Here is a 21,309-nt window from a genome sequence, read left to right as displayed (position 1 = left end):
AGCCATGATTCTGGTAAATATTTTTATTGTTAGTTTTATCAGAAAAACTTGTATTACAGGCAATTTCTGATACATAATTTTATTAGAGCCAGACATGATCACTTCTTCTAGAAAAACAAACCTCTGAGGTTAGAATGGAAGACGATGAAAAAATAGATTTCACTTCATAATTTACTTTTAGTAAGCCATCCAGTGCCCACCAATTCCTTTGCGTATTACTTTAACATTGTATAACAGGTCGTTAATAGAGAACACACAAGCCCCAAGCCTTCATATCCTGAATCTTCAAGTCAATCATCAACTTTTCTTAGATTTTTGAAAACATGAAAATAAAAGCCATTTCCGATGACGTCACTCACGCCACGTACGTTTTAAGGAGGTGCAGCAGTCAAGGCTAAGCCTCATATTTTCCAGGTTTTAGCTGAAATTACCTCCACTGGTTTCTTAGATTCTTATCAGTCTTGTCTGGGAGCTATTTTGCCTTATTGGGCCTAAAGAGAGCACAGTATTAAAATACGTTAATGATCTCTACTGACAATATGGCATGAGTGGGTTTCTAACTCTCTGGGGACATGAGTGGAGATATAGCACATCCCAGGACACAGGTGAGTGCCCCTAGTTATCCCTGAGCAGTTTCACATGATCACTTTGCCTCCGCAGCCAAAGTCTGGGGCTGGATCTTCCTAGCAGCTTCCAGAACTGAAACTGGGTTCACTTTGTCTCCAAATTCTTTTTCTCGATGCTCGAGAAGAATGCCCTAAAAGGAAACAAGAAGGAACATCAGTCCTCACTCTGAGTCACTCATTCATGGGACAGACACTGAGTGGCAGCTTGGGCAGCAGGGCCAGAGATCTGGGTCAGGCCTGGCTGTGCTCCCGAGGGGTTCAGTTCTGGTGGCAAAACGGGACCAGGGAAGGTCACATCACAATGGGTGGGCTGTACCAGCAGCACTGTGGGAGCAGGAAGTCAGGAGGGACATCTACGTGGGGCAGTATAATGGGGTGATGAGGGAAGGCTTCACAGATGATACAGCATGGAAGGCAGCCACGTGTCTACACGTAGAGGTGAAGTAAAAGACCACGCCAGGCGGAGAGAGAGCTGACAGAGGATGAGCTTCCAGAGAAAAGCCTCGAGGTGTGCAAGTGGAGCTCAGAGGTCAGAGTTTGACCATCTGAAAAGGGAGACACACCCTCTCTTGACTTAGTTTTCCTAAGAAAGCAGAGGCCGCTCCTGATACAGTGAAGCAAAATGCTCTAAGAGAGAGGATACACCAAAGTACACGAAAGTGGTAAAAAACATAAAATAGTGTGTTTGAGATCAGTATTGAGGAACACTTGTGAAAAACTTCCTCAACCCAGGACATCAGGGAGTTCATCTTAACAAAACAAATAAATAAACAAACATCCATAAATACGTTTGCTGCACAATTACTTATGAAGACTTTTTTAAAAAACCCAAAAAGTCCCACCACAATGAGGTGACTACAGGGAAGCAGATCAGGAAACTATATTTACATGTCTAATAAAGCAGTATGCGGACATTAAAAATACTAAGGAAGAATATATAATGACATAGGAGATGTTCATGATACACCGTTAAATGAAAAAAGAGTATCTAGTGAGATTTTCTAAAAAAAAAAAAAAAACAATAAGAGGCTTCTCAGTTCTGTTCTGGCGGGTTGTGCACAGTGGTTGAGCTTACAGAACGGCTCTCCTCACCTTCTACTGTTGCGTTTTCAAATCTTCTATGTTGAAAACACATTGCTTCTTTAAAGTAAGCGTGCTTTAACGATTACTATTACAAAGGAAATCCCCACTGAGTGGCAGCTGACTCGGGGGACTGCGAAAACTCTGCTTTCCAGGATCCTGGAGGTAGGTCCCGCCGCTCAGCCAGGCCACTCCACCTGCCACCAGAAAGGAAGAAGGCTGCGCTCCAGGGAGCACCAACGAAGTGCAACAACACAGCTAGCAGCACCAGGAATGTGCCAGCCGGGCTGGGGGGCTGTGAGCACCAGATGAGTCACTGGCAGGCAAGAGAAGGCCGCCAGCGAGCTCTGCCCTGCCCCAGAGGCTGAGGGAAGGCAAGAGTGAGGGAGGACGGAGGAATTCCAGATCCCAGTGCGCCAGGGCCAGAAGAGGCTGGGCGACTGATCGTCTCGGGAAGGGGCCTGCCCAAGCACAAGGGCATCTGGAAGGGGTCTTTGGGAACCACTGCTGAGGAGAGGCCTTGGGCAGGGGAAGGGTGGGGATCTCTGGAGCAGGACGTGTCTGAGTTCCTGAGTTCCATTTCCACTGTACCACTACCACAGATACAGCTGTGTATCTCTTGGCGGAGTTATTTCATATCATTCATAATTCATTTCCTTACACGTAGATGGGAATAAAAATCCCTAACATCCCAGACTGGTTGTGAGGAAGGTATGAGATGGTATACATGAGGGCTCAGAACAAGGCAGGCATTCACTGGCAGCCATGATCACTAAGACATTTTGGTGTATTTACCAGAAAGGAAGCAAATAGGTTTGTATTATATCATACACCAATCCATGTAAGATTCTAATACAGACAAGCAACAGCAGCTACCAAGGTTTAAAAGGAAGAGATTAGAAGAACTTAAAATTGAAAGATTTCTATTCCTAGTAGCTTTTACTCCTCCCAAACTGAGAGAAGTGTGCAATTATTAACGTTAGCAGTGAGATCCACCATTGTAAATAATACCGTCTTTTTACAGAGGAGGCCTAGTGTTAATGTGATGCCCAAAGTTGGGAAAGACACGACTAGAGGTCAGGCCATCAGTCTCGAGGTCCTCCTGTCGGGCCCTTGAAACTGCATCTACTTCACCCCACACCTGCTCTGGCATCTGAAGGCACTGCCTTCCAGCACAGGGGAGCCCCCCCAGCTCAAGGCTGCCCACAGTCAACACGGAGCTGCCACCCACCTGCCTCCAGGGCCCACAGGGTCCCTGTGCTGACCCTGGAGCCTCAGAGCCAGGGCCTGGAGCAGCCTGTCTGCGGAGAAGTCTGTTACCTCTCCAGAGCGGCACCCCACAGGGGAAAGTGCTGTCTTCCCCCACATCTCCTTGCTACTCCCCCTAATTCGGGTTGTTTTTCTTCCTTCTCTCCTCTTCCTTTTCTCTACTGTCCATCCCTGATGACCTGGGAAAACTGCAGGGGAGTAAGTTCTTGAAAGAATAAAAACGCTTTTGTTCAAGCGCCGAAGACAGAACTTGACATCAGGAAACCCGGATGCAGGCGTGTGCTCACCCACACCTCTCAGTCCCCAGTTACTGGCCCGCAGAACCCCCAGACCATCTCAGGACATTACTGTGATGAGTGAGGAGATTCGAGTGTGAGGTGGCCTATGAGCAGATGTGTGGTAAAGGGTAATTCCCCTCTCTTTTCCTTCCTCACATTCCCTGGCTTTCTGGAAGGAAGGCTGCAAGACTCCAAGTAGGGAAGGTCACTCCCCACATTGGGGTCTTGTGCCTACAGACACCCACAGATCCATACGTGAACATGAGGAATTTACCTGCTTTCCTGATCCCACCACAAAAACTCCCCCAAGGATGAAGCCTTCGCCTTCCAGATTTCCAGAAAAGCCTCCGTTCCGGGCTCGGAAGAAGTTGTACCAGACACCCAGACGGACAAATCCCATAAACATCATCTTCCGCCTTTGGGGACCGTAGAACTTTTTCTGCAGGAGCAAGAAAGACAGAGCCCCTTGGAGCAGCCTGTTTGCCTGCCTTCCCCGAGGAGGAAAGGTTCCCAACAGGGCATTCATTCTCAAAGACCCAAAACCTGCTGCTTCATGTCCTCCCCGCAACCTAACCCACACACAGCTCCCATTCAAGAGCACTCTCAACTGCCCAGGCAGAGAGAACCCTGCCAGGCCAACTTCCGATCCCAGGACAGGCCCACGCTCGGGAAACAGATATGCAGCTTTCCACTCTGCCTCTAACCCCCTGCTAGACACACACAGGGCTCTTGTGCCCGACAGGGTGCTAACAGCCCAACATCCTGCACAGGTGAGAGCAGAGGGGAAAGGAATATGGCTGCAATGAAGTAAGGGACAGGGGCTTGTGCTGGTCCCCGCCTGCATGGTGCAAGAACCCAGCGGGGCTTCAGCAATTTCCCAGGCTCCCGTGCCCAGGTCACAGTTCAGGAAGGGCTCAAGTAATAACTGAGAGGACACCTGTCACGTGTCCCATCACACTCTGCCCAGAGGGCTGCACAAGCTCCTCCACGTCCAGGGCAGCCAAAAGAGAGGCCAGCCTCCAGCTCCAGGCCAGACATACCCTTGGCCAACGAGCTCTCCACACCTGAGCAGTCCCCACCAGTCTGTGTCAACAGGCTCACAGGAGATGCACCTTTTCATCCAGGAAGATTTCTCCTTTGAAATAAGGCTGGAAGTCCTGTACTTCGGTCCTGATTTGTTCCTTCACCACTGCATACAGGGGGACTCCCAGCTCATCCAGCTTGGGCTTCAGGGAAGACAGGTCCGCAGCTTCCTGCAGAAGACAGGGAACATCAGGGGCTCACACTGCTGTGGTTCCGCAGCTGGCCAAAGCCCGCTCCCCTGCAGACCCAGAGCGGGGCTGGCACTGAATGCAGAACAAAAGCAACAAGACGCCCGGAACAATGAAGGCCTGTGGAGCCCAGCAGAGCCTGGCCCAGCTGGGCCCAGGGCCACAGTTGTAGGGTGTCAGGCCCCCTCCTCAGCCCAGGCTTCTTGTTTTCTCCAGGGTGGGAAGGGGAGGCAAGGCTCCTATTATGGGTGTCCTAACCATGGCCTGGGGGGTATCCAGTAACTGAGAGATTGCCCCCAAACACGGCCCCAAACATGTAGCCACGATGCCCCTCCCCTGCATCTGACCAAACCAGCAAAGCCTAGGAGACAAACCCCATTTGGGCCGTGTGAATAGCTGCCCCCACGCCTTCTCTCAACAACCTTCTTTTTCTCCCACTCAAATCCCACCTTCCAGAAAGGGGTCCCTGTTCTGAAAGTTCTCCCTGGTTCATCCAGCCTGGAGGAAAGCCCCAGTTCTCTGTGCATATCCAATCTTTCTGCTTGGAGACTTTTTCGGAACCGAGTCTGTGTGTGATCACCAAGCTGAGCACAGTCACTTAAGTTCCCAAATGTGTCTTATAGTTAGACACCGTGTCTTCCATTTCTTGTATCCCTCCATGCCTAGCACATGGCTGGATACACGGAAGGTACCAGATACCATGTGGAAAGATCTGAAGGTGAAGATGGGTAATAGGGAGAATGCGGCTGGACTGATAAATACAGACATCCTTGACTCTCATGAATTACATGCTGGATGAAGAAAGGAAACTACATGTGTCTTGGTAAAGCTTCACTGTTCAGAACAAATTTTTCACGACTGGTGTCGGAATTAAAGAAATAGCAGCCCACCTAACTCTAATACAAGTAAGTTGCTGTATGGTAGCAACTACATTTAATTTTTTGTTTATTTTCTAGAACACATGAAAAGGACAGCTAATGAAGCAGAGTCCTTTACGATGCACTCATCAAGAGCTTCAGTGAGTGGCAAACTTTGCCCTACAGCAGAGAGGACTACAGGTCTGCTGTGGCCAAAGACCACCTATGTGTGAGATGAAAGGATTTACTCCCTTTTCCTGGACTCTGTACCCTGGTGTGTCACTGCACAAAGCCATGAAGTGGAAACTCAGTCCTACACCTCTGGTCTGGGTCACTAAAATAATACAGACTGCCATCCAACAGGTTTTTCACAAAATGCTCTGCCAGGCAGAGAGTGGGCACAGGCCAGCAGGTTGTAATTAGGGAGGGCAGTTGCTCTTGGGATCCTGTGGGTTTAACTGGCCTTGGGAAATCAAGTCACAACAGGCCTCCTTGTTGGTATTTGAAGGCATCACAGACTTTGAACCAAAAGCCCTGAGTTTTAAGGCCTCACTTTCCTATGGTAGGTAGAATAATACCCATGGTAGGTAGTAATAATACCATGGTAGGTAGCATAATCATCCACATTCTAATCCAAGAAGCTGTGAATATGTTTTGTTACAGGGCCAGGGGGAACTAAGGCAGTAGATGGTTGTTAACCAGCTGATCTTAAAGGAGACCATCCTGTATTATCTGGGTGGCTCTAACCACAGGGGTCCTTCCAGCGACATGGTGATGCAATAGGATAAAGAGTGGACCAGCCATCACTGGCTGTAAAAATGGAGGAAGGGGCCATGAGCCAAGGAGTGCGATGGCCACTAGCAGCAAAGAGGAAAGGAAATCACTTACCTCCTGGAGCCTCCAGAAGGAAGGCAGCCCTGCTGACACCTTGATTTTAGCCCAATGAGACCACTTTCAGAATTCGCACCTCTGGAAGTGTAAGCTAATACATTTGTGTTGTTTAAAGCCACCACGTCTGTGATAATTTGTTACAGCAGCAACAGGAAATTAACACACCTCCCCACAGCAGTGTGGCTTTGTCACAACCTCTGTCCCTCCGCTTCTTTCTCCGTAAAACAAGCTGTATTTTCCAGGGATACATGGGGGAGACAACAGGCACTGACGTGCTCTGAATGTGAGTACATTCTCTGTTAGCCCAGCCACACAAGCAGGAGAGAGAGCTCAAGGCTGAAAGGCAGGCCCCAGGCTGAGGGAGGAAAACCAGAGGAAGGAGGAAGACCACGTGGACAGGGCCAACGCCACCACGTGAGAAGCAATGCTGTCTCATTCCCAGTTTTCCCTCAGGCAAGGCAGATCTCAGAATCTAGGTCTTCTGCCACTGACTGTGCGACCAGGACAGGTCACCAAACCCCTCTGGCCTTCACCTATCTGTAAAGTGACAAGGCTGGACCCTGCCTGTCCTCAACAAGCTTCCTCACGTACTGAACAGGTGATCATGGCCTCCCTTTGAGGGGCCAATCTGGGGACCACCCGGTCAGTGAGCCCCAAGTTTCACCAAACGCAGCCACACCACTGGCATCACTGAGCTGCCCGTGCCAAGAGCACACAGTGAGGCAGCCAAGGAACCACGTGCAAATCTGTGGCTCTCAGCTGTCCCCCAGGGACTCCAGGTGGGCTCCCCAAGAGGGAGACAGGTAGGTCCACTCTACAAGTGCAACCTTGTGCTCCCCACCCCCCGCCCTGTGTGTGCGGCACCACAGGTGAGGGCCGCCCATGGCTGTACCAGTAACCACAGAACAGAGCCTTGACGTACTCACCTCTCGGCAGAGGAAACAGCCTGGCCTGCGTACAGCCATAATCACAGCTCCATTCTTTTCCCAGAGCTCCTTTGCTTTGAAAGTCCTTGGTTCTGGGGAGAAAAGACAAGTCAGTATTCTCTCCTCCCAGCCCAGCCTGGCCCCAACCATGAGGGAGCTCATAAATGGCACGAGCCTAGCAAACGACTTGGAAACAGCAAACAGGAAACACAGACAGGAACTAATCACCGTTCAGAGGAAGGACCCCACTGTATACCTGAAAGGGCCCTCCCCCATCAAAATCTATTGGCAAACGTGAACATCCCAAACTGGAACATTTCTGGAAAAATGGCAAATTCCTTTGCTGGTACCAGTGAACACTATAATGATCCTTTAGGGCAGATACATGCCCAAAACCTGAAAGAGATCTTGCAATTTGATTTAAAAAAAAACAAAAACCCTAATTTAAAAAAAAAAAGTATTCATTGGGAATAGGTCAACAGAAATTTCTACAAAAAAAAATTTTTTTAAGATTTTAATTTTAAGTAATCTCTACACCCAGCATGGGGCTTGAACTCACAATCCCAAGATCAAGAGTCACATGCTCCACCAACTAAGCCAGCCAGGTGTCCCAAACTGATTTTTTTTTTTTAAAGTAGGCTCCACGCCCAGCATGGAGCCCAACACAGGGCTTGAACTCACAACCCTAAAATTAAGACCTAAGCTGAGATCAAGAGTCCAATGCTTAACCGAACTGAGCCACCCTAGGTGCCCCCTTACGAAAAAAAGTTTTAACCTAAATATGTCAACTGCACTATTATTTACAAGATAGGGTAGAAGATGCCCAGCAAGGAAATGCCTCAGGGCACTGAGGTTCTGCAGTTCAAGCCAGGCCGTGGTCAGACAGGGCCTGCATCCAGTGAGGTGGCCTAGAGCACGTTTGCTCATCCAGCAGCTCCACTGCGGCCGCAGGGGCATCAAAAGATGGGTAGAAAAATGCCCACCGCAGTATCTGCGAACACAGACTTAGTGAGGGCTCAGCAAGTAGCAACTCTTAACTGTCATAGCATTTCTCAGAGGAATCCATGTCCCTGTGGGATGTTATGTGGAAAAAAAGGAGCGGGCTGGGGTCTGTAATCGAATGAGATTGGAAAACCTTGGGTTGAACACAGCCAAACAGGGGTCTCTCCACAGGACTTCTTAGTCCTCCATGAAGGTGACCTATGCCGTAAGTCTGCACAGTGCCTGCCTGTCCTTGACAAGCTTCCTCACTTACCGAACAGGTGATCATGGCCTCCCTTTGAGGGGCCAACCTGGGGACCACCCGGTCAGTGAGCCCCAAGTTTCACCAAACTCATGCCAACTGCAGCCACACCACTGGCATCACTGAGCTGCCCATGCCAAGAGCACACAGTGAGGCAGCCAAGGAACCACGTGCAAATATGTGGCTCTCAGCTGTCCCGCAGGGACTCCAGGTGGGCTCCCCAAGAGGGAGACAGGTAGGTCCACTCTACAAGTGCAACCTTGTGCTCCCCACCCCCCGCCCTGTGTGTGTGGCACCACAGGTGAGGGCCGCCCATGGCTGCACCAGTAACCGTCCAGACACGGCATTTCAATAAGCAGGCGCCTGTGCTGTGCATCAGGAACATGGAATTGGATACACAGTGTTTCTCAAATGCATTTGACCCAGGAGCTCCTTTTTTGCGAAGATCCAGGGGACAACAGCAGAAAGTGAAAAATGCTTTTGATAAGAAAGAGCTAAAATGTAAAACATGGTATCCAGTAAGATCCCAACTGCATACTATGTACACATGGAAAGGAATGTGCAAAAATAAAAATGAGTGCTGTGTCAGGGTAATGGGCTTATCAGTAATTTAAAAAATGTTATTACATTTTTCCTAATGTTGTTATAGTGCCTTTTCAATTAAAAAAGAGAGAGAGAGACTTTTTATAAGGGAAAAAAATGAGTAAGTGCATCCCAGCACCTTGGAAAAGTACTGAGGCCGGTGGGGTCACTGCTTACCCTTTTCCAGGGTTTTCAGGTCTATGTCCTCCAGATATTCCAGCGTCGCTTTCTGGGACTTGGACAGAAACACGTCTGTGTTGGCCAGGAGCAGGGCCAAGGCAGCCGCCCCCAGGGCCCCCACGCCAATGGACCACATCCCCATGCTGAAGAAACTCAGATCCTGGAGGAAAGACATTTCTGGAGATTGAGAGGAAGGAAGAAGATGTTATTGCCCCCACTTTGAGAGAGCTGGAATCTGGTCTCCATGCAAGCCTCTGGCTGGGCAGCCAACCAGGAGGCCAGAGGCACGGGAAGGGAGCAGCGGCGTCAGAGACGGGAGCAGATGACAGGACCGGGACCAGATGAGGGCCGCTGAGCACCTGCTGCCACAAGAGCTTGGGGAAATAACAGACATGTGGAGGTTCCTGCCCCAGGGAGCTCACTCGTGGGTCAGGCTGAGAACAGAGAAATGACAGCGCTCTGAGATGCCTCTCTTGCCGTTCTTCTCCCATTGGGCTGTGGCCTCCCAGCTCTGTGGTGGGTCCATGCTGGGCCCCCTGGAGGCAGCCTCCTTCTCCTTTCTCCTCCCTTTCAGTGGCTGCTTTTCCTTCATAGTCTGGGAGTCTCCACTATCACCTCCCTGGGGGAGGGGCAGCCTTTTCTTCTTTGATCAAGAAATACTCAGAACACCAATCACACTGTTTTGTTATCTTATCCTTCTTCCTCTTCAGTTTGTGAATCCCTCAGAAACAGAGACCCTACCATTCATCCAGTCCCCAGGCAGTGCCCAGCGGGGCCTCACTCCTGGTAGGCAGGCAATCTCAGTACCTTTCTCAACTGAGACTAGCTCTATGTTTCATTCATTACACAAATAAAACAGGCTCAGAGTGAAAATAAAACAAAAATCAAAAAAGAAGCAATACAGGGGCGCCTGGGTGGCTCAGTTGGTTAAGTGACTGCCTTCGGCTCAGGTCATGATCCTGGAGTCCCTGGATCGAGTCTCGCATCGGGCTCCCTGCTCGGCAGGGAGTCTGCTTCGTCCTCTGACCCTATCCCCTCTCATGTGTTCTCTCTCTCTCATTCTCTCTCTCTCAAATAAATAAATAAAATCTTTAAAAAAAAAAAAAAAGCAGCAATACATAAATCCAGAGTCGATGAGAAAAGTAAATATCCCCTGAAAATCTAGCAGCTATTGAACGACATAGTTGAACAGAGATGGCCACCAGTAAACACCTGTGTCTAATCTGACATTCTGCCCCGTGTGCCTAGCACTACAAAGACGTCTGCCGAGTGAAGGGGAGTGGGCCCAGAGAGCAGGCATTATGTAAACAAAGAGCACGGTGCTGGGTGTCTGCCTGCCTCAGAGGGGCTGCGAAAGACGTCTGCATGGGCCAACGGGCTCTGCAGTTGCAGTGGAGTCCCGGGCAGGTCCTGCAGAATCCAGCCTTGTTCCAGCTCACTCCTGAGGGCCTCCCTAAGGCTTCCTCTAGTTGGGTCCCTCGGACCACAGCAGGTACCCCATCCAGACTGCCTGCTCCAGACAACTACTTAAAATACTTCCGTTCCAGCCATGGCCCTCCAGCCATCCTAGGGTCTTATACTGGGGACTTCCTCCCTAAGTACCAGCATGACTCTGGGTAGAGGTCCCCGGGAACAGACCCAGTGTGTATGTGTGTGTCCCCAACCAAAGACTTCTGTCTCCCCTCCAGCACTTGGCTGGGGAGAGGATTTCTCCACAGGATTAAGCAAAGGCCCAGAAATCCACATGCCACTGCCACAGGATGGGCTTCGAGGGACCCACTGCCATAAGGTGGGGTTGGGAGTAATCTGGTGGTGAGGACTTTGGGAAGAGAGGGTAGGCCAACCTTGTGTTAGGCCAGCAGGAAAAGTTCGGATTTGAGTTAAGAAATAAAAGGGGTCTTCCAGGCAGGGGGAGTGGGGAGGAGGAATGACCAGATGAAAAGAACACTGCAGAAAGAGGAATTTGGCATCTGCATACCAGGGAAGGGGAAAAGGAAGGGGAGGTGGGGGTGGGGGGTGGGGGAGGAGTGCGGCTAGGGCACCTCTGAGGGAGGGGACTGGAGCTAGAGAGAGGAGTTTCTTACAACGGCACTTCTCACTGAGGCCTCCTGACCTGGCAGCACAGGCATCACATTGAAGGGAAGAGCTCATGCCTTATCTCAGGACTAAGGAATCATCAGCTGCTTTTTAATCAGACCAGGCAGGCAGTTCACCTGCACAAGGAAGTTGGAGAAGCATTGTCTCAGAGCAAAGAATCCAGGATTTTGCGCTTGGTTAGCCATAAGCCGCAGAATAAGGTCCAGTGATGAGGGCAGGCTGGCCTGGGAGAGCTGCGCCCTCCCGCTTCCCTTCTCAGCTCACTATGGGGGACAGCGGGGCTCTTGGTGAGCCCATCTCCATGTTTCTTCCTGGGATGTCCTACCCCATCGGTTCTGTTCTTCAGGACTCTGACAGCTCATCAAGAAGGCTTCCTGGATGCTCTGCCTACCCTCACTACCACTCCCAAGAGACACCTCATACCCAGTACACTTCCTGTGTGGTCCACACAAGATGTGGACGTATCTACCTTTGACTCTGTCCCTCAGTTCGTCTCTGAACTGCCATGCCCAGCACAGTGCCTGCTTGGTACACAGTGAGCTCTCCAAAATTGCGCACACAAGTGAATTCAATAGAACTGAACGATGAGGATGATGACTCATGGAGAACCCAAGTTCTTGGGCCAAGCAGGAAAGAACCTTCCAGCCCACGGGCTGGCTTCCAGTTCTTTTACGAGGCAAAGTTACACATTACTCAATTATAACTCACAGAATAATTAGGGGTATTCACAGAACAACCACAGCTCTCACCTGTGTGCTATAAACAGGAGATTCCCCCGAGCCTGGAACAATTTCTGCACCTCTACACACGCCCCAAACATCCCTGGATTTCTGACATGTGTGTATGATTCCGGAGCAGATGATGTGGGCTCTGATCACAGATCTGATAACATTTCTGCGGCAGCACACACAGACCAGCTTACGTCTACCCTACAAAAGGACTCGCTTCAACTCCCAAAACACTTGAATGCATTGCGGGAAGCCTAGAGAGCCTTACACTCAGCTCCACATTTTCCTAACACAGCACTGCTGCTTTAGAGACCAACAGGCTCCATATTCCCACCAACAACCAGTTAGCCTATTTGCTCATGACTGCAAGGGAACAGGACTCAACTAGACTCCACATTTATTTCCAATCATTTATTCAGCACTGGCCTGTTCAATAAATGGCAATTTGGGAGGACAGACAACTAAATGAAACACAATCCTCAAGGACACACAGGCCTAGCACACAGATAACAGAAATTCAAGTGGAAAGGGGAGGCAGCTTGGGCCAGGTATGGACATGAAGCTATGGGGATGAGAGCCAGCTCCATCTGATCTGGGAAGCCACAGAAACACCCAGAAGGAAGTGGCTTTGGGGCTGGCATGGGACTCAGGGGGGCAGAATGGAAGGGCTAGGCCCTGCCTGGGCTGAATAAGCCTGGGAAAGGCCAGGCTGGCTGGGGGGGGTGGGGGGGGTGGATATCAGTGCTCAAGGCACTTGGAGAATGCAAACTTCTATGTCCCAAAGGCCCCCAACCCCTCTCCCTCATGTTCAAGAGCCAGAATACAAGATGTGGGTATTGTTTACCACCCCACTCCCACCTCGAGCTGTGACCCAGGAAGTGTGAGCAAAGAATCACCCCTTTGAGGAGCGTGAACCTCACTCTCAGCCCCAGCAGCACTAAGATGTGAGAGCAGTATTAGTTCCAGGGGTGAGTCAGGGCTCTCCGTGAACATACGCCAGGGGACCTCTAGCAGCTGGCTCTTCTGCTGGGGTTAGCGGTGAAAATTCACCCCTGGAAACACCTAGAGAACGTGCAGGTCCAGCCCCTCAGCCAAGCCTCCTTGAGCTACGAAGCAGTTCCCATCCTGGCCCATCTTGGAGCATGTACCACTGCAACGTGCTGCAGAGTGAGACTGACTCAGGCTCCTGGACCACAGCTATTCCCAGGACAAAAAGTGGGGAGGGGAGGGAGACCCTCCTCTCTCAACAGAACAAAGCATTTTCACAGGGGCCTCTAAGGCTATTGGGAGAGAGAGGGATTTATTTAGTGTCACTTGATGCTCAGGGCCTAGTTTCACTCACCCAACAGTCCTTGATGCAGATATTACCGTTTTACAGCGGACAGCACTGACTTCGGAGAAGTTCAGGACTTCTCCAGGGTCACAGAGCCCACAGGCAGCAGTACAGTAACAGGGACCCAGGTCACTAGGACTCTAAAGCTGCAGTCTTCTACTGTCATACCTTGCCTCCCCACACATTCATTTGTGGGTTTCTGCGGGTCACGGGGCATGATGCCCCTTTGTCTTAAAGAGCATTAAAAATAGAAGACTGGGGCGCCTGGGTGGCTCAGATGGTTAAGCGTCTGCCTTCGGCTCAGGTCATGATCCCAGCGTCCTGGGATCGAGTCCCGCATCGGGCTCCCTGCTCCTTGGGAGCCTGCTTCTCTCTCTCTCTCTCTCTCTCTCTCTCTCTCTGTCTCTCATGAATAAATAAATAAAATCTTTAAAAAAAAAAAAAAATAGAAGAGTGACTTGTTTTTTCGGTCACCAAATACAGCCAAACCATTAAAGGAAATTTACCATATGACAGATGTCCCTTCTCTGTCCTCCCCTTCCTTGCCTCATCTGTTAAGGAAAAGGTCAGTTTCTCCGAGAGGTAACAGCAAGGTCGTTTACAGAAGCCCGCCCCCACCTGATGCGGCTACAGCCCTCGTTTCCCACCGTGGGACTTACCTGGTCTCATCCTCTCCCACAGAAGAAGGTGAAGCACGCTAAGAGCACAGCCGAACAACAGCTGTGGCCGCTCAGAGTGGCAGCTCTGGTGAGGGGAGAGCATGCTGGTGAGGGGGACAAGACCCAACTGGGCTCCCTAGGCGAAGCTGGGGTCATCCCCTCTTCCAGCCTCATTTTCCTCTACTCCAAAATGATGGGACTGGACTAGGTGAATGTGAAGGCTCCTTAAAGCACCCCAGTGCCATCATGGGGGTCTATCAAAACCAGCTCACTTTGGAGTCTGCACATTCTTGGGTCCCCATCAGAACTCTCCCCGCTCCAGTTCAGTTTCCAGAGGGCTTCTTCCCTGCAGCCCAGAATGCCACAAGCCACTTCCCGCCCCAGTCCCTGATCCCCAACCTCCGTAGTTCAAACCTGGGAGCAGGGCACTCACCATTCACAGCGACCACACTCCGCTCCTGCTAACAAAGAGGCCGACTCAGCAGGAGCAGGCGGGAGTCAGGCTGCAGGGGAGGGCTGGAGGCGGGGCTCTGGAGTCCCGCCTATGGCCCCAAGCTCACTCTCTCACACAATGGGCAGGACCAGGCTACCCAGAAACCCTGGGGCTCCTTCAGCGGTTAATACTCAATCTCCAGAACGTCAAAATGGAGAGCTGCCAAGGCCCCCAGCCCTTCAGATAGCTGAACAAAGTTTGAGTCATTTGCAGTCATGCAGATTGTAACATTTATCAAGTGCCAACAGACCCTCCCTGCTTTCCGGTGCAGACGAATGAAGTGAAGGCCTTAACACCGTCCACATGTCATACTAACTGAGATCAAAGAGAGATGTCCCTTTCTCCGTGGCTCCTTCTACGGCCCGCTCCTTGCCCCATCCATCACCCCACACCCAAGAAGTCAGCAGGCACCACTGAGAGTAAGGGTACTTGCTATCTGTTCTTTACCCCCCTTTGCCTTGACTTCTGGTTCCTCCACTTAAGTGGTTCCTCTCACCCCACCCCTTCCTGGGTGACCTCACCTACTTCCAGCACTTTACTCCCACCCCTTGGTATTGACTTCCAGGTTCCGATTGCTGTTCCTGACTCAGAGTTTGCACTTGGGGGTTCTGGAGGTCATCTCTGTGGCACCATGACCAACACTGACCTCCACTTAGAGTCAGTGTTTCTTCTGGAGTTCCCCAGCCGACTGCTCAAGCCAGAAGCTGAGAGTCCCAGCCCGCTCCTTCTCCCTCGCTGCCCGCCTCTAATCAGTCAGGAAGTTCCATCCATCCTCCAAAACATGTTTGCCCCCCACCCCCCGAGGCCCCTGTTACTCCGTGCTGGTCCACTCTGCTAAGCACAGAACAGGCTTGGCCAGAGCCAGGTCCTCTCCAGCTTTCTCTCCACACTGCAGCCAGAGTGGCAGTAGAAACCCAACCTGCCCGCATCCTTGCCTGGTCCTGGGCTCTCTGAACTCCTCGGCACGGCCGACGGTGCCCATCACAGCGTTCTGACCACGCCACGCACAAGGACCGTAACATGTCTTGTTAGGCCTCTGAACCGTTGCTGTGCTGTTTCCTTTGCCCAGGATGCCCCTTGCCGCATGCCAACGATGTGAAGGCCCAGCACAAATAACACTTTGTCTCCCAAGTGTCTTCCTGAGAGCCCCACTATCAACTGTTCCCTCACCTCTGATTATATAGCACGTGCGTGTGGAAACGCACATGTACCTTTGCACACCGCACAAGCAAATAGACTCAGTGTACTTTAGTTACTGGCGTGTCTATGTACACACTATGGAGGAGCAATCTGAGGGCAGCGGCTGCTACCCCCAGCACTTAACACAAATCCTGCTCATCAGTAGGCCATCAATGTCCAACGAAATTATCTGAATATTATTCTTTAAACTCCATGTTGGAACTGATTTGGAGGTACCCAACTTCAGCTCAGTACCAGAAAGTAATTTTGGACAGCGCTGGCTTGACCTTGAATCAAACACTCAAGCCTGGGGTTTAGGTGATCTTGGGTTGGGTCCTAGCCCCACTGCTCAATGGCAAGGCAATCTGAGCACGTGCGGCCAGCGCTGTCCTGCGGGATGTGCACATGCTCACTCCCTGCTTCCCTAGGCCTAATTCCTGCCTGTTCAAGGAGCTGCCTCTGGGCAGGAACTGATAAGTCTTCGTAAAACAAAGTATCAGCACTGAGTGGGATAATTCATGTCTCAAACAAGTAGAGACAGCATCGTAGTCTATACACAGAGGGTACGTCTGCCCAGCCCAGCCCCACCCAGGGAATCCTCCCTCGCCAGAATGAGCTGGCTTGAGACAGACCAAAAGGAAGAGAGGGGTGCTAAGGAAGGCAAAGGAAACTAAGAATGCACATGGGCCTCCTTGCCTCCAGTCCTCAGTGAACGAGGCTGGAAGGGACGTTTCATCTTCCTTCTTTGCTCTCCTGTCCCCTATTCTTCCCTCAGAGCTCTGGTCAGCCCCTCCTTCACTGATAAATGAGGAAACTAAGGCCCAGAGAAGGGTCTATCTAGTCCAAGGTCACATGGGGGTAGGGCTGGTCAGTGGCTGTGCTGGGACTCAGGTCTGGGTCTCCCAACCCCCAATCCATGGTTATTTATCCTGCACTGGGCACTCCTGCAGTAGCTGGAACAGTGTGGGGTAGGGGTGGGGGATCAGGGTTCAGGAAGACCGGGGGTGGGGGGGTGGTTCCTGAAGTCCGTTCGCTGGCCTGAAGGCTAAAAGCAAAATTGCTCCTGAACAGGGACTGGGAAATCTGTGGCTAGAGACAGCACCAGTCTTTCCCAGGCCCAGGGCTTTGCAAGCAGCTTGCAGTGCAAAGCCAAATGTTTTTGTAAGGGTCACATTGCCCATTCTCAGCTGAGAGGCCATTCTGCACCTCTCCTCCCCACAGTAACAAGGTCCTGTCGATCCTGGATGATACAAGGACAGGCTTAAAAATGCCAGTTTAGCAGCCTGGTGACATGCACACCCAGGGCCCCACGAGCAGTAGGGGATGCGTTCCCACCCACCTTTGTCATCAAGGACTACAGACCTGGCCACTTGCAGTGAGCTCTTACCGACTTGCCTCAGTCTCCAACTTCCTGTTCTGCTCCTTGGGGCAACTGTCTGCCCAGCTCTGGCCCAGCTGTCTTCTCAGATGCCAGAGTCAGGAAGTTCTGAACAGATGCTGAAAGTAGAACAAGAGGACATAATTAGCTACTGGGAAACTTTGAGACAAAGACAAATCCTCTGTTCGGGGATTGAAGCTACAGCCCCCCAACATATGTGGCTACTCTGCCCCTCACTTGCACGGCCTCCTGACTGGGCTCAGAACACCAGCCCTGTCAAGTTATATGGGTGTGGGTGGGAGGGCAAGGGTAATACCACAAAAGACCGTGGGTTTCTACTCTTTGAGAGGTCACCTTGTCCTTCAGTATCTCCTTCCTAAAAAGAAGGGAACTTTGAGGGGTTGTCGGGAAGAATATACAAGAGCAACCTACAACACAATAAAATATTGCAGGACACTTTTATTTTTTAGTGCTGCAGAATTTAAGGCAGGATCTTTCTCTTCTTCGCGGGACTCAGATTCACTTGTTCTTTGAGGGCAGGTCATCTGAAGAACATAAAACACTGAACTTCTCCAGCTGTGCCACCCCAGCTGTGTTACTACAGGCCTGCCTCCTTGGGCATAACTCTGGGTCTGGAGGGAACCCTGGCTGGTCTCAGGCCCCTCTGGCCTAGCTGTCCACTCTACAATGCATCCTCCGTGCGGTGCCTGTCACCAATGCCTTCTGCACTAACAGCACCAGGGAAGGCAAAGGGCACTGTCCCAGTTGAAACCTCCCTGTGCCAAAGGCCACTGAGCGCAGAGGTGAGGCTGGTGCCCCCAGCCTCTGGACAGTTGTTGCCACACAAGCCTCAGGAGAGGGAGACTTGGGAGTCTCTCAGCTCAACATTTCACAGAGGCAAGAATTTGGCTGGCAGGAGAGCTGCCTTATTTCTGAGATACTTACAGAGCCTGGGGTTTCAAGCCCCAGAATTCTAGTCCTAATCAAATTTTGGGAACCAATTAAGTGACACAAGCCGATAAGGCAATCATCAGAAATGTCTTCTGTACCCCTAGGGAACAATGCATAAGATCTCAATGCCATGCATGCCCTTATGGGGGGAGGGGGGTGTATGGGAAGAGCCACGCCAAGAATAACTAAAATCTACATCAAACTCCTACCGGTTGTAGAACCTGGACAAGGCACGGTTTTTCCAACAGTAAAATGTGAATGATTCCCAAATTACCTTCTATAGAGTTGTAACAATCAAATGATTAAATGCAGGGTACATGGGTGGTGCAGACAGTTAAGCAACCGACCCTTGGTTTCAGCTCAGCCCCTGTCTGGGGCTCCTGGCCGAACCTGCTTGGGACTCTCTCTCCCTCTCCCTATGCCCCTCCCTCCCTTTCTAAAAAAAAATCTTTTTAAAAAATGTACAGATGGTGCTTTGTAAGCTACCTTACAGAGTGACATAAATATGAGGTATAATGCTGACTCATTTCTAGATTAGTCAATGATTGCCCCTAAAATGTAGTTTGTACACAAGATGGAGGGTTTCTGATGACTGGCTATGTTCCAAGGAGTCAGGGTTTGCATTCTGAATCCCAATTCTTGGACTCCAGAACTGGGCTGGAGCATCCAAGCAGGTTCCTGGACAATGCACTTTAAAATGAATCCTAAGTGATTTTTTTTTTAATCATCTACCAAGTTCAAAGAAAAATACACTGAAATTAAAAACACCACCACCACTAAATTGAAGTCTAAGTAATTGAGCTGCGGAAACAGCATGGTCTGGAAGGAAAAAAAGGCCCAGAGTCAGCTTGGTCTGAACCCCAGGCCAGCTTCTGGACTCCCTGGGTGTGCTCCCTCCCCAGAGCCCTTGTCAGGCTGGGCCTTGACCATTTTTTTCTCCCTCTCCTTCACCTCCCTGCCCCCGCAACAACCTCGAGACTGTCGGATCGGTGCCTTGTCCGTCTTTTCATTCCCAGACTTCAGCACCGGGATTTTAAATGCACACTTGGACTCTTTCCAATTCTGTCAGGCGTGTGTAACTTTTAGGGGAAGGAGGGAGCAGGTGCCTGAGATTCCGAGAAAACCGTGGCCCCATAAAACACAAGCCCCTATGGAAGCCCAGAGCCTACGCAAGCGCAGAGCCGGGGAGCCAGGTCCCTCGACTCCTGCCGGTTCACCTGCGGCTGTTCCGCCCGCTACCCCCAGGCAGCCCCCGGGCCCGCCTCAGGCTCGGCCCGGCGGAAAGGACGCGCCAGGGCAGAGTCCTTTTCTCAGTTCTCTGTCCCAACAATTCAGGCAGGTCAGTGTCACGGGCCTCACTCAAAGCCCGGGGACGGGGAAGGGGTAGGGGGGTGGTTCTCCGCCAGTCAAATCGGCGCCGGCCCCGGTCTTCGGACTTCCAACGCGGGGTTCGCCCGCTCACCGCGGCGCGGCGGGAGGGACGCCGTCCGCCGCGGCTGTGGTGGGGGCTGCCTGAGGCCCCGCAGGTGCGGCCGCGCCCCGCCGGCTCGGAAGGAGCTTCCTGCCGGCTCTGGGGCCGCCCGAGGGGTCACCCGCGCACCGCCGACCGGGCCTCGCTCACCCGGCCCTGCCTCGGTTTGCTCACCTGCGCCGCGGCTGCGCTCACCCCGCGGACGTCATGTGCGCGCGTGCAGCTAGCCCCGCCTTCCCCCGCCCCCCTGCTCCGGGGCCCGGCGCCTGGAGGCTAGTGGGCCAAACCCACCCCGCCCCAGGGGCCCGAGGGGCGGCCCCCGCGCCTGCGCTCCTTGGCGCCTGCGCCGCCGTGCCTCTCCCACGTGACCAGCCCCGCTCCTCTGGTAGGAGCTCGGACTCCACCCCCCCTCCCGGCAGGTCCCCGCCCCCTGTGGGAGGAGCCCCGGCTCTGCAGCGGTCCCGCTTCTTTGGCACTGCGCCCGGTGCCGAGCTTCGCCTTCGACCCAGTGCGACTCTCGGGCAGGTCCACCTGCGGTCCTGCGGTCCCTCGTTCTCACAGCGCTAGCGTAGCTCAGTCTTTCGCGAGTGGTGACCCTAGACCCTTGACTCATTCGTTAGGGGCACTGCCTGGAGCAAAAGGAGGCTCTGGACTGCCTTAGTTGGATCTGAAAGCACCTGCCCCGTAGGCGTGGGCGGAAGACACCTTTCAGCTCAGCGATTTTTTGAGCAGTTTTTTTATGGACTTTTTTTTTTTTCTTTTTGGCATAGGGATGAGGAATCTTTACGACCGACGCATTCCGATAAGTGTCCTTCAAGCTTTAGGGACAAATTCAGAATTGATAGCCCCTGACCCCATCTCACATTCTCTTTCACCCCCAAATCCTAGCCATTGGGCAGAGGATAGTGCCTAGTGGCCTGGAGCACCGGCTCCTGGGATGTTGTCGGGCTCCTCTTGGAGTCTGAGTAACAAGGTCTAGTTTGGCCTACACTTACTCATCCATTCATTCACTCATTCTTTTACTCCTCATATGTTAAGTGTCCACACTGTTTTATGAAAGTAGGCGGTTGGAAGAACACCTTTTCTGAGACAGGAAGAACTCACAATACAACACTTAAAATATCATTAGGACAACGGGGTGATCAGTCACAGTGTTGAATGTTGTAGCAAAGCAGGGCTGACATGCCCACCTGTCAGGGGTGACCATCTGCCTGCAATGCCTTCCCCCCACTTCACCTGGGAACCACCTACTGGTGTACAAAGTCCAAAGGCTTCCCTGATTTACCTCCCTAACTTCCCAATCGGTCTCCAGTTTCTTTGTAAGCTTATGGACCTAAAGGGTCTATTCAAGAGGTCTCTCCTTGACCCAGACTGAGTTCTTTTTTTTTTTTTTAAAGGTTTTATTTATTTATTTGACAGAGAGAGACACAGCGAGAGAGGGAACACAAGCAGGGGGAGTGGGAGAGGGAGAAGCAGGCTCTCCGCTGAGTGGGGAGCCCTATGTGGGGCTCGATCCCAGGACCCTGGGATCATGACCTGAGCCGAAGGCAGACGCTTAACGACTGAGCCACCCAGGCGCCCTTTGACTGTGAGTTCTTTTGTTCATCTATGGGACCCCAGAGTCTGGCCCAGGGCCAGCACCAGGACATACTTGGGAAGTGTTATGAAAAAGAGGGTGTTTCTAGATTGAGGGTGAGAAAGATCAGTTTAGGTGAGCGTGCAGGCTTCTTGCAGGAGTAGGTAGATATTTGATTTGAATTCCCATAATATTTGGTATAATTTGGTACAAGTTGGGTATAGTCATAAGAAGGCAATTT

General features: G+C 51.6%; 1 protein-coding gene across 10 annotated transcripts; it reads right to left on the bottom strand.

Annotated features, from left to right (window-relative positions):
- Nucleotides 1-327: 327 nt before the first annotated feature.
- PRXL2A (peroxiredoxin like 2A) lies at nt 328-19,798 on the bottom strand. Of its 10 annotated transcripts, none has more exons than XM_045878220.3 (7): nt 19,667-19,798; nt 17,055-17,189; nt 9,201-9,363; nt 7,199-7,290; nt 4,366-4,506; nt 3,528-3,692; nt 328-757 (listed from the first exon to the last, which is right to left on the bottom strand). In XM_045878220.3, exons 3-7 carry the CDS (start codon nt 9,343-9,345, stop codon nt 644-646), a joined length of 657 nt encoding a protein of 218 aa, XP_045734176.1. In that variant the 5' UTR covers nt 9,346-9,363; nt 17,055-17,189; nt 19,667-19,798; the 3' UTR covers nt 328-643. The 10 variants fall into 10 exon arrangements, with proteins under 10 accessions (XP_045734176.1, XP_045734173.1, XP_045734175.1 ...); XM_045878217.3 differs by having other exon boundaries at nt 9,201-9,380; nt 17,080-17,189; XM_045878219.3 differs by having other exon boundaries at nt 17,080-17,189.
- Nucleotides 19,799-21,309: the final 1,511 nt, after the last annotated feature.

This window comes from Mirounga angustirostris, unplaced genomic scaffold, assembly GCF_029215605.1.
Source record: "Mirounga angustirostris isolate CCGP_5_RB_7025 unplaced genomic scaffold, mMirAng1.0.hap1 SCAF_6, whole genome shotgun sequence".
Classification (NCBI taxonomy): domain Eukaryota; kingdom Metazoa; phylum Chordata; class Mammalia; order Carnivora; family Phocidae; genus Mirounga; species Mirounga angustirostris.
The sequence above is the reverse complement of the archived record's forward strand: the minus strand, read 5'-3'. Positions and strand labels throughout refer to the sequence as shown.

Excerpts from the sequence above, each read along its gene's own strand:
- PRXL2A (XM_045878215.3), bottom strand. Across the intron at positions 4,507-7,198 it reads GCTGTTTCCTCTGCCGAGAG|GAAGCTGCGGACCTGTCTTC; the intron begins GTGAGTACGTCA and ends TGTCTTCTGCAG. Across the intron at positions 758-3,527 it reads TGGTGGGATCAGGAAAGCAG|GGCATTCTTCTCGAGCATCG; the intron begins GTAAATTCCTCA and ends GTTTCCTTTTAG.